The sequence below is a fragment of the Cardiocondyla obscurior genome, linkage group LG11 (assembly GCF_019399895.1).
Source record: "Cardiocondyla obscurior isolate alpha-2009 linkage group LG11, Cobs3.1, whole genome shotgun sequence".
Taxonomy (NCBI): Eukaryota; Metazoa; Arthropoda; class Insecta; order Hymenoptera; family Formicidae; genus Cardiocondyla; species Cardiocondyla obscurior.
In genome coordinates, this window is record NC_091874.1 from 1,066,526 (window position 1) to 1,078,727 (window position 12,202).

The following is a 12,202-nucleotide window of genomic DNA, read 5'->3' on the forward strand; positions in this document are numbered from 1 at the left end:
CGGCCGTGTCCGGTAGTGTTCGGCCGCGCGCGTTGCCGCTCGAATATGAAACGGATTTTGCCCGATTTGGAAACGACGAGGACGGATATTGTCTGAAACCAAGCTGCGACGTATGCGACCAAAAAACGAGAGACTGAGTGACGCACCTGGACCGTTCTCTCGACATTTTTATGAATGTTCTCTCTCTCTCGCTCTTTACATAATTTAAATAATACACTTCATATTGACTACATCTTTTTCTTTTCGGATCGGTTGGATGAGGATGGATTAGTTTTAATTAAAGATTGTTCGTAGAAAAATCGAAAACAATATACAAAAACAATATCGACGGAGTTAAATAAAAACTAGGATTTTAAGTACAAATTAATTGGAATAAAGTATAGGACGCTGCAAAGCTATTTTAAAATTGAAGCACCCCGGCTTTTGTAAAATACCTCAACTGACTTTATTTTCGTAATCTACATTCATAGTACTGTAATGAATGAACGTATACATTCATCCATCCTAATCCAAGGTGAAAAGTGCCACGGTGCCAATGGACTGCGCCCTTCGTAAGTTTCTCCGCGACGAATAAACTCTCTCTTTGATTTCGACATAGAATAAATCGTTGGCCGCGACTAAGTCGCGCTAATCTATTACGAATGTTTTGAATTATTCTAGAAATTCATAAAAATATTCACTTTCGCGTTAAGCATTTACGTTTTGAGGAGGATAAGTGGTCGAGTTCAACATACCACGCTTCGCGAAGAGCACTTTTCACCTGGAACGCAGAGAAACGATACTTGCGCTGTGTTCTGCCGTGCAATTAACGATCGTTTCTATCTAAGAGTACAAGGAAAGAGTACTGCGATTCGTCATGTTACACGCTTACATTTCACGTCGTGCTTTTTTCTTTCTCTCCTACTCTCTCTCTCTCTCTCTATCTCTGACTCTTGTCGTGGTAAAAAAAATAGTTGGTATTAGACGCTGCTTCGTTTAATACCAACGGGTTATTTTCTTTCTTTTTTGTTTCTTACATCGCAGATATTATGTGTTGGACTGAAACATATTAAGGTCACAGCACACCTGGAGGGAATTGAACTTGCAGTCGCTTTACAGTCCGTAAATTCTTTGGTACTTAACACTTTTCAATGTTGTACTCTTAGATACCGCTAATGCGCTGCACAAGTTACTGAATCACAAAACAGAGGCATGCGCGACCTGATTTATTAATTAAGAGAAATAAGGGAAAGAGTCAGTAACTGTTAAAATTAATTACATTATAAACATACGAAGATCAGAGATGATACGCTTAATTAAAAATATTAAGACACCTTGTTATGTGTCACTCCATCGTTCGTTTTTAGCAATGCAATGACATCACGTAATCGCGAGTTATTACAAGATTTTGTAGTTGATTTTTTCCTAACAATTTCGTGACGTCGTTATTTCGCTAAAAATAAGATAGACTGGCACATGAAAAGATACCTTTATCGTTCAACTTCTATTGCACTGACTGATTTCGCGAGCGATAGCATCGACAGCTCCAACTTAATATCTTCCATTTCTTTGTGTATCACAGCCCTCTGTCACTGTGATAAAGAAACTTCAATTAATAGATCAACACTAACGACGACATCGATGCAACCGATCCGATAACTACTCCCGTCAGTTTTTGCGTGCGTGCGTGATCGAAATTCGGGAGCTGTTTGCCCGAATCCGATAATCCATCTACGTTTTTTTTTTTTTTTTTTTTTTTTGCGTAAGCAAAGACAAGTATCACGGGTGTCAGCGAGTAAAGCGGGCTTATAAAGAAACGGAGATGAGGTAACGTTAATTCGACGCTATTACGTCGATCGCATTTCAAGAAACGGTAGTTTAAATCGGACTCGAGCATAATTTATCGTCAATAACATTAATAGTCCTCCGTGTTAGATAATTATAAACATTTAACATGTAGCAGCCGTCATCACGACGTTAGATCTTTCAGGATGCGACAAAACCTGACACCATCGTCTTCTGCGCGCATATTCTCCACGTGTGCAATTTATTGCGCGAGTACAGCCAAAGTACTCAAGAATTATTTGCGGAATATCATATCCTCCTTCTTCACATCTTAAACAGAACAATTATTTTTTAAAAATCTTCGGAATTACGGCTGCTGGTACGATCTTTACACGTTGAGTTGTTTGAAATAATATCTGCAGTACACCGACATCATAGTCGGTGGCGCATCAATTTTATGCAATAATTTCTCCTCGTTTTCGGAGAATTTCTCCAACGATAAACTGTATTCTCTGTCGAAGACACCTGTAACAACAAGAATCACTGTTAGATGAACAATAAATTAAACTTGACAATTATCTGTAGTTAGATTAATCACTTCAGAAAGCATCCTATACATTTTTTTTAGAATTGCTTAAGCAAATTATGTAATGTTTTAATCATGTATATATAGTTTACCTTGGTCAATATTCGTTCTTCCTAATACAGTAAATGCCAGAAACAAGATATCCCTATATATAGAAAACGGATGATCGCCTGTTTGATGTTTACTTCTTTCTAAGGCCACTCTTATTATAGGTTCCGCTAAATCGTTGCAACGAACATACGTTATCACCGTCTGCATTAACCTAAAGCAAGCAAAATATTAACTGTAATTATTTCACATATCAGTTTCTAAAAAAAAAAAAATTATAATAATAATGATTAATTGTTATTTAATGTTCGTTTCTTAATATCTAGAATATATAAGTAATCTTCTTCGTTATTTATATTTATTCACTTTTGAAATTTAGTTACCATTCAGAGATTATTATCCCTGTAGTATAATAGTATAATTAATAATTAAAGGAAAATTAATAAAACTCACGTCCTATCTTCTGTGGAATTCGACTTCCACTGGAGATACATAGGCAAACGATCCATGTGCAATCGATCGTTGTCCCACATGGTTCTGACGCCCACTGATCCTAGAGTTCTTTGAAGTTCTGAGTTTTTATCATTACTTAACCAGAGATCAGGTAGATGACTCGTTAAATTAATTCTTTCGAAGTACCATATTAGATTCCAATACACTATTGGATGTTCTTGAATAAACCTATGCTTAGTAAGACATGCGTCTCCTTCTTGACTCAGTACACTCTCCAATTCTTTTCTCAAAACTAATGGATTTAGATACGGTACGGTTATCGGTTCCAACGATTCTTTTGGTTGATCTAATAATTCTATTAACGCTCCCATTAAAGGATCATTACTTTTCTCGCTTGCTTCACATCTAACGTAAAATAAATATTTTTTTAATGGTAATATTTATTAAAGTCGACATTGATTACGACATAGTTTTTCTCTTAGTTACCTGTAATCTAATATCGTAGCTGTGAGAAGAGGTACAGTGGCTTTGTCGCAATATTGACAGACTGTATTTAAGTTGGAATCTTCTGGTTGCCAACCAGCCATTATCTCCTCGTCGTACAGGATGGCAGCGCAATGATGGCATCTGCTAGCACTGGAAAGCACAAGCTCAATGGCAAGACGTTCCTCTAATTCTCTAGTGCCCTTTGGATAAAGACATTCCGCGAGTTCGTATAATGAACACAAATCTAAATTTCCATCACCTGATTAAGGAAAAAAATTAATACTATAGCATAGCATAATTATATGATATAACTATTAACATTTTTTGTTATATTCTTTACCTGATGCTCTTATCTCATTTCGATCTTGTATGGATCCATCGTTGAGGGAGTCCAGAGACTCGTGAGATATCCCATAAGCAATTTTCTGTTCGCGTTCCTTATTCTTCACCGGTGTACTTGTCGCTGAAATGGCCTCTTTTATTTCATCAAATTTTTTAACTACAGTTGTTGCAGCGGACTTTAAGCTATTCAGACCACCAAGTATTATTTCATTCGATTTTTTTCCTGTTAAACTCGACGGGCTAAAACAAAATAAAAAATTAATAAAAATATAAGAATTAAAAATTTAAACGTACGCGAACGAAGTGTTCCGTGTATTAAAGAAAGACGTATATTTAATACTTCGTAATAATATAGAGATACACAAAGACAGAACGCACATGTCTAATAAGCGTCTAGGCAATTAACATACATTACGTACCTGATATAGCTGGAGAGACTAAGAGATTCAATAAGTTGATTTGATGATATTAAATCCTTATTTTTAGCAAATGCCAATCCACCCGTGGAGTATCGTCTACATTTAACGACAAAACAACAAAAAACAAACTCAAACGCGCATGCAAAAAATAAATAAAATAAAAATAAACTTATATTATTTCTTTAAGAGAAATTAAAAATAATTACGTGAGATACTATATCATTACGGACAATGTGCATATTTTTAAATTAAACATACGCAGATATCTTACCCGAAACTAAGTTTAAGACTAGATCCTAAACTAGAGAGGCTGGATGTTACACTATCCTTATTCTGAGACCAAAGACTGCTTATTTCTAGTCTCTCTTTTTCTCTCTCCTGTTCCCCTTGCTGCGCCACTGAGTGAGGCATCGTCTCACTCCTCTGTAAATGCCCACCCACTGTCATGCCACTTTCATCTACTGCCTGATGAAACGTCGCACTACGTGGGAGGATATTGCTGTAAACACATATTTTATACATTTTCGTATTTAAAATCATATCCAAAAGTCTGCATTTTTTTTTTTTTTTTTGGAGATTACGAAGCATGTTTAATATAATTGGTCTCTGCATAAAGGAAATATTTTTGCTGTTCGATTTGCGATAACTCTTTACAAGTAACTGATAAAACTAATTTAATCTAACCAGTAACAGTCTCTCATTAAAAGTAATTACAAATTATAATTTAATTATTCTCCCTTGAATTAATTTTTAATAAAAAAATTTGTTTTAACTCTAATTTTTTAAATACTACTTCTAAAATTTATTTTTGTTTTTATCTAGATATTTAATTAATTAATTTTTTTTATTCATGCAAAAATACAATACGTAAAATCATACCTTCTAAATAAAAGCGGCCCTCCTGGTCTTTCTTCAGTCGTATTATTTAAAACGGTTAAAGTACTTGTTGAGCAATTTGAATCATTTTCCTCGGAAGGCGACACAATCGGTGTTTCGTCATTAATGAGAGCACCCAATGGGTCATTTTCCGTAACTGGTGTGCGTATGGGACTTTTTAAAGGCGATTCGACACTGCGCGTTAGCCTACATGGAAAATATTACATCTACATAAGCCTATACATGCAAATTAGCATTGTAAAATTCAATACGCAAAGATTAATTACGTAAGATTTGACAATGACAAAATAATCTACACAATAAATACTCGCTTGCATCTACGACTGTAATACTAATTGAAACAATGTATTCTAAACAAGCGACTCCAGCGTACAGGGCAAACCTGAGAGCGACACTAATGTTCAAGAACATATAATAAAATACCTTGGATTACTTGGCGTTTGTTCCAATTCGTCCGACTGTAACATACTTAACGCTGTTTGATCTTTTACTATACTATTTTGACGAAGAAGCTTAGCTTTTAATTCAAGTGATCCGAATCCAGGTAGATCTGACACAGAACTGCCTTTAGTAGCTGTCGAAAAAAAAAATTATTTGAGAATTTATGAAATTTAATTATTTTGTCTAAGAAAATAAACTTACAATCACTATGTGCTGCTTCAGTATCCTGAGAATGGGAACTGTCGAGACTAGACCGAGAGAGCGCGTGTTCCATTTCAGTCTTATCGGTGGTTAAAAAATCTACGTTAGAGCTCAATCGTCTTCTAGCGCTCTTTTTTCCAGCTTTTTTAAATAAAGCTGCACCGACAATAACATTTCGTAATTTGTTCCACATTAACTGACTGGAGTTTGTCATATCGGAAGGCCAAGTTGCCTCGAGAACAGCCTGTAAATTTTATAGAGAACAAAAATTAATTACGATAATTAAATAGCTTTCTATAAATATACGTCTCTTTGTATTGTTGCGTACAGACCTGTCGCCGCGTTCATGTCCGGATCCTCTCTCGGGCGCAACAGTATTATGTTAATTAAAACAAATTGATAATTTACCTTGTTGTAAAATCCGTACGTTAAAGCGTTAGGTTGAACACCACTGCGTTTCATATGGAACAGTAATTTTACAGCTAAAACTGGTTGCCCATACACTCCACAAAGTTGCATCATAGCTCTGTAGCATACCTGAAAAAAAAAGTAACAAATACTCGTTTAAAAATAATTAATTAATTTGTTTTAATATCGAATAGCATATAATAATATGTGTACCTCTTCCATAGGATCCAGTCGTAATTTTTGCATTTTGACTAATATCTCGTAAGCCTGATGTAATACTGCAGCAGGCTGGCTGGCGACTTGTAACATGGCTGGTAAATGCAAAAACCAAAGACTGTGACACGTACCGAGCAAGCATCTGCCCCATCTGTCGGGCATCGCGGCCTGAAAAATAAATATAACATATTAAATATACATATTTGCTTGCAAGAATGTTGTCATGTAGTCATTAAATTAATTTACTTGTTTTCGAGCCATCCTTTGAGCAACTTTGATTTCGTGCTTCGTTCTACGAGCCATAGGGCTCCCAGGTACCATACCAAAGGCACTTAAAGATGGATTTTTTAAACAAAAATTTTTCTGAGGCCTCATTAGATCCGGGTTCAACTTAAACGACTTGTATATTATTGGTGTTTGATTTGTTCCTGCTTCAGGTGGAGGTATAAATACTGTACGTTCACTATGTTGAGATTCGTCCAGTTCCAAAAGAGTTGCTAAAAATTAAGTAAACAATAAAAAAAAACTAATAAACATAAAATTTTATGTGTACACTAATTATATAAAAAAATATAGATTAATTTTATCCGTACCATTTTCATCTTCGATTCGTTCTGTACATTCATCGAAAAATGCTAATCCCGCCATATCCATATCAGAAACAAAACTTCTTTCTTCTATAAACCTATACAATTTTTTAAATTAAAATTAAATTAAGTATGATTACACGTCGTAAAAAAATATTACAATAAAAAAAAATTTACCTGATAAACATTTGCGTTCTGACGAGCATGGTGTAAAACTTAGCGTGAGCTTTATCGCGACTTCTTAAAAACGCTTGAATGTTAAACAAACTTGTTGGATCTGTCGTTCCTACAGTAGGCGCTTTTGTAATCGGTAACAAATAGCCTCGGTACCCTTTAAGAATCGTGGCCATGAATCTTAAGAAAGCGTCCTGTATTTCAAGTTCCAAAGCCTGCTCTTTTCGTTTTTGTTGAAACTCTCTATCCACACTGAAGTCTTCATCTCCTCTATCTAATATACAAATAATAATGTTAATTGTTAAAAGAGAAAGACAAAAAGTGTAAAAAATAACTTAATAATAGCGTACCTTTTTGGGAACAGCTAGTTTTTCCCCACGAAATTATCTTAGAGGATAAGAGCTCCAACCAATTTCTGAGTTGCCTAGCCGCCTTTTTAGGCAATAATTTAACATTTAGATATTTCTTATCATCGCATATCGCAATATTGTTTGTATCTAAATTAACACAGTTAACATCGGAAGGAGGATCGTATAAATCAAAGAACCTTGAATCCACGCCGATTAAGAATGGTAATGGTGCGTGCAATACCTGTAATTTAAATAGTAGATGCCTTTTCATTTTTTCGCAATCGTATAATAAAAAAAACGATATAAATGCAAACTTAATATATTACCTCAGCTAATCCTAAAGGACACAGCGGTATGTAAGGACACTGCCACTTGAAAGGAAACAGAATCATAGCGATGGCTTCGCTCACGGAAGTTAGTACGTCTGGACGTAAAGAGTGAACTAATATTTTTTGTTCCGTCAATATTAATAACAGTATCAATAAACAGTTGTCAGGTCCCAAATTAATCAATAATTGTCTGAAACTTGCGCCTGATCTAGGCAAGGCTAGATCCTCTGGTTGTGTCAAGATCAGTCTATCTTGACTACTGAGCTGCACTAAAATCCGTGGACGTTGCGGACTCGGGAACGGTATGTCGCATAAAAAATATGCGATATATTTTTCAATCGGGACACTTTGCGGCTTGTCATTCACCATACGATGCAAAAACACCAAAAATTTCTCGAACGTATCAAAGAATGGCCAGTGCGATAGTATACATATAGATTTACTAATATTCAACGATTGACTCGCGGGATCTGTGTATTGCAACCTTTCTAGCTCCAATATGTTAAGCTTTTTGAGTACACCGGATCTCTTAAACTTCATTTTCACTTGCGGTTTATCTTTAGTTATTTCCATATTATCTGCTGAAATAGAAAAAACTTTATTATACATATAACAAAAGAAAATATTACAAAACTCTCTTATTTTATTATATCTACGATTTTTTCAGAAAAATTAAAAACAAAGCTAGAATTATGAAATGTATTCATACCACTGTTTTTATTATTCTCAACCGTGTCCATAATCTCTTGACTATTTTTACAGTTTGAAGTATCCGGCTCCATTTGAAGTTCCTCATAAAAAGTTATTGCTGAACCGTAAATTTTTTGAGCAGCATCGGCAACTGTCAAGACGAACGTCGAGAATACGGGCTTAGGTTTACACGCCACTTTAGGCCAGCATTCTATAGTTGCGCCCATTGGTAGGCAAAACATGGCGACAGAATTAGGAAAAACGAAATTATTATAATCCACCGTGGGATATTTATAGAGTATCGTTGGTTTAAATGATACCAAATTGGCGCGATTCATAGATTTCTTATAGCACAAATATACGTCACTGCCCAGCATTCCCTTGTTCAAATTCTTATTAATGACGCAGAACGCGTGTGGCGGGCTCTCTCCTTTATTCGTCAAGATAACACATATGTCTGTGACCACAAGGGAATTACACGGCATCTTTCGACTCGCTCGTCTGTACGTTACAAAAATTTTTGAAGTTGAATTATTCACATTTGCCACATGACCCTTAGGGGTTTCCAACACCATTTCAGCATCTTGCATTATGCGTTCTTTTCCATCGTATATTACACCTGAAAAAGCAAAATAATATTTAGATATAACACAAAAAGCAAACACCAGTAATTTCAACAGCGTTTTAAAACTGATTACATGTTTCACAATATTTGTATATAATCTTAGATTTGAAATTCTTTCTTTCTTACCAATGTCAACTAAGGGAGGCTTATCGCGTCCTCTTCTATAACACAAGTAACACTCGTTTGTTCGTAAGCTTCCATGGTTTAAGTCTGCCGGGAAGCCAGATACAGTGCATTCCAATAGTGTGTAGCCCTCCGGACAGTGTTCTCCCAGTGCGGGAAATATTACGGCAAGATCCGTGATAGGAGGCGGCATGTGCATATCCTTGAGATGAGTGCCCTCCTGGCACCAGTCCTCCAGTTTATCGTTGGTTTCATTATCTTCGCTGAGCTCATCGTCCTGGCCGGGTAGACCGGCGATAACAAAATAATCCGCTACCCGTCTGTCATCCATATTTTCTGAACAGCGCGGACTATCAAAACATCCAAGATCCCGCTGATCAAATCCTGTTTTCGGTATACATTATATCGCAGTTATAGTGAACAGATATATACACATATCAATTCCGATAGCTTCTGTGCATGGCACTGAGCCGATTGCTTCGTAGCTTTTTTTGCCTGTGCGGCGTCTGTGATAACGTGATCTTTCGCGCGAGACTTGTTGTGCTTCCGTTATCTTGCGAGAGACGTAATCCTTCCTCGCAAGCCACAATGGTCCAGGCAGACGACTCTTCGACGCTTCAGACTATACGAAACATAGCCCTGGTTCTATGCTCCTTCCAGGCTTACTATTTTACAAAAATATTGTGACTATCCACCGACGTGTATTCGCCTCGATGCTGAAATATTCCTCGACGCCTGGCCGGCGTTATTGCTTAGACGGGGCTTGACCGAGCCTAAATCTCCCGGGCCGAGAAGGTGCGAAGGGTCGCTACGTCCGGGAAGAGACTGCGCCTCACCGAGTGGACGTCCGCGTGGTTCCTCGCGCGTCGTCGCGCATCCTCCCACCCTAGAGAACTCGCGAGACCGCCGCTTTACCCGTGAATGTCGACGTCCGTTGAAGAGGAGTCGGTCAGTCGTCCTGGCGATTGCATCCCTCCGCGAGGACGTCGGGGCTGCTATCGCGTGTTCCCTCTCTCTTTCCTCCTGCGTTCAAAACGGAGTCATAGGTTAGACGTCACGCACACGCGACGGCGGGCAGTTACACAAGCGCGCTTTGGCGGCGGACGCTGGGTGGCCGTGCTTGCCCCCTCGCCCCCGCAATGCCCCGCGGCGTGTATGTGTGTGTGACGTACCTGCAACGGAATTGCGTTGTTGTTGCGTCGCACCGGAACGCTGGCTGGCTGGCACACATGCAACCCTCGCGCTCTCGCTCCTCCACGCAGGAATCGGTTGTCAGATCATCAGATGGCTATCAGCTATAGTCTCTCCCTCCCCTCCCTCCACGCTCGCGGCCGCCTGGGCAAGATGGCCGACGACCCTGGCGCGGCTCCTTCGAAAGGGCTTCACGGCCCGGAGATCGAGGACGCCAGGAAGTACTTCCGCCTTCTGCGATACGAGCGCGCCTAATCTACGTCCGGAGCTTAAGGTGATGATAGTGTGATTATACTCTCAGCCTCTGCTCGCGATCGCCGCGAGACGCATCGAGCCTTTTTTTTCCCCTCCGCACCTGTTTGTCTCTCCTTGTTTTTATCTCCGTTTTTCTCCCTTTTATCGGGAATGGCAGCTGCCCCCGGGGTCACTCGCATCGCCGCGGATAAAGAGCGAATTAAAGCCTCGTGATTGAGAATTAATCGCGGGTATTTAATATTTGCACGTCGTAATCGGAATAGCATTGAAAATATTGAAATAAATACGTCTTTTTACCGAGAAAGTTAACTTATCGACGACTTGTATTATTAGGTCACTTTCGAAATCCTAGTTTCACCAGAATCCGCTACGAGCCGTCACCTGTACGTATATTGTCTGAAATTGGAGCCTCCAACTTTAGGCAGCGACAGGTGGAGTCATTCGACGTCAGATCAGACGTCTTATCATATTATTTTCTGATTTCTATATATTAACATTTACTTATAATTAGTGTTAGTTTATTTAATTTAATTTTATGTTAATCATTATTAAGTAAGATTTCGTAGATATAGCATTTTAATGTCGATCAGTATTCTTAACGTATTGTAATTTACTGTGGTAGTTGCAATCGTAAATAAGGTTATGTTTAACACAAACCTCGCGGATGTTAACAACTGTTTTTTTTTTTTAACTTGATATTTGAATGTGATTAAATATTTCAATACTTGATGAATGTATTTGTAATTATGGATGTATTTTCAGCCAGCAGAACACGAGAATGGCATCTTCGTGCATGATTTTGCGACGTGGCATTGTGACTTCCTGCGTTCTTAATGGGAAACGGAATTTTCGGAAATTTCTATTGTACGGCAAACGTGGCAGTCGCAATTTCAAAGAGCAACAAGTAAAAAATCCAGATCCTGATATACCAGTAGATAGTAAGTTGTTGCCTTTGATACATAGAATTTTTGCGAGTAAATTATCTTCACGAATGAACAGGATCCATTGCATAGAATTTTATTGCGTAGAATTCTTCGTTTTGTTTTACGGGAGTTGCTCCGATGGTTAATTACCTGAAATTTTAACTAGATTAATGCAAATATATGTATATATAAATTAATACAAAATGTTATACAAAACATGATGATAAATTACAGAAAGAGGCGTCAGAGATATTGGCTATAAAGCTGGCGATAAATTTATTGAAGTACCAGAGATGATTCCTCAATTAATTATTCCTTCACTGGAAGGTTTCAAGCTGAAACCGTATGTGTCGTATAAAGCGGAACGAATTACCGAGCCTGAATTTACTGCTCAGGATTTGTTTGATGTGGTATACTCTAAAAAGATAAAAGAAGACTTTGCAAATGGACAGTTGGACGAAAGTGGAAACCCATTAAATCCAAGTGAATACGAAAAGCTCACGCCGCAACAAGCCAAGGATCAGGCTGGGAAAACAGGCTGTGACCTTTTCGATGAGAAGAAACCCTTGTGAGTTCTAGATATTTTTTTTATTTTTTAATTTATAACGGTAGCTAATATAAGTACAAGTTCTTCCATGGATATGTATTGTCGAATAATAAAGGAAGCTCCTACGAATGCTGGAAACAGGTTAAC

The 12,202-nt window shown here is 37.8% G+C and overlaps 2 protein-coding genes across 9 annotated transcripts; one reads left to right on the top strand and one right to left on the bottom strand.

The window, feature by feature from the left end:
- Positions 1-421: 421 nt before the first annotated feature.
- Crag (DENN domain-containing protein Crag) lies at positions 422-10,444 on the bottom strand. Of its 4 annotated transcripts, none has more exons than XM_070663035.1 (20): positions 10,312-10,444; positions 9,143-10,162; positions 8,411-9,010; positions 7,699-8,279; positions 7,373-7,613; positions 7,026-7,296; positions 6,855-6,946; positions 6,508-6,758; positions 6,259-6,429; positions 6,046-6,174; positions 5,638-5,881; positions 5,419-5,569; positions 4,978-5,181; positions 4,370-4,597; positions 4,099-4,194; positions 3,678-3,919; positions 3,338-3,596; positions 2,852-3,256; positions 2,443-2,612; positions 422-2,289 (listed from the first exon to the last, which is right to left on the bottom strand). In XM_070663035.1, exons 2-20 carry the CDS (start codon positions 9,468-9,470, stop codon positions 2,153-2,155), a joined length of 4,800 nt encoding a protein of 1,599 aa, XP_070519136.1. In that variant the 5' UTR covers positions 9,471-10,162; positions 10,312-10,444; the 3' UTR covers positions 422-2,152. The 4 variants fall into 4 exon arrangements, with proteins under 4 accessions (XP_070519136.1, XP_070519135.1, XP_070519137.1 ...); XM_070663034.1 differs by having other exon boundaries at positions 7,699-8,282; XM_070663036.1 differs by lacking the exon at positions 4,099-4,194 and having other exon boundaries at positions 7,699-8,282.
- Mrpl41 (mitochondrial ribosomal protein L41) lies at positions 10,418-12,201 on the top strand. 5 transcript variants are annotated; one of them, XM_070663069.1, is made up of 4 exons: positions 10,418-10,604; positions 10,919-11,016; positions 11,348-11,523; positions 11,743-12,201. In XM_070663069.1, the coding sequence occupies exons 3-4, from the start codon at positions 11,364-11,366 to the stop codon at positions 12,078-12,080; spliced, it is 498 nt and encodes a 165-aa protein (XP_070519170.1). In that variant the 5' UTR covers positions 10,418-10,604; positions 10,919-11,016; positions 11,348-11,363; the 3' UTR covers positions 12,081-12,201. The 5 variants fall into 5 exon arrangements, with proteins under 5 accessions (XP_070519170.1, XP_070519168.1, XP_070519167.1 ...); XM_070663067.1 differs by lacking the exon at positions 10,919-11,016 and having other exon boundaries at positions 10,468-10,604; XM_070663066.1 differs by lacking the exon at positions 10,418-10,604 and having other exon boundaries at positions 10,999-11,097.
- The last annotated feature ends 1 nt before the right edge of the window (position 12,202 follows it).

Bases quoted from the DNA above. Each gene is read 5' to 3' on its own strand.
- Crag (XM_070663034.1), bottom strand. From the start codon at position 9,470: ATGGATGACAGACGGGTAGCGGATTATTTTGTTATCGCCGGTCTACCC. The intron at 6,175-6,258 runs GTACACATATTA...TTTTTTTTTCAG, and splicing joins GACTGGATCCTATGGAAGAG to GTATGCTACAGAGCTATGAT. The intron at 5,182-5,418 runs GTATTTTATTAT...TTTTCCATGTAG, and splicing joins CAAACGCCAAGTAATCCAAG to GCTAACGCGCAGTGTCGAAT.
- Mrpl41 (XM_070663065.1), top strand. The intron at 11,524-11,742 runs GTAAGTTGTTGC...GATAAATTACAG, and splicing joins TCCTGATATACCAGTAGATA to AAAGAGGCGTCAGAGATATT.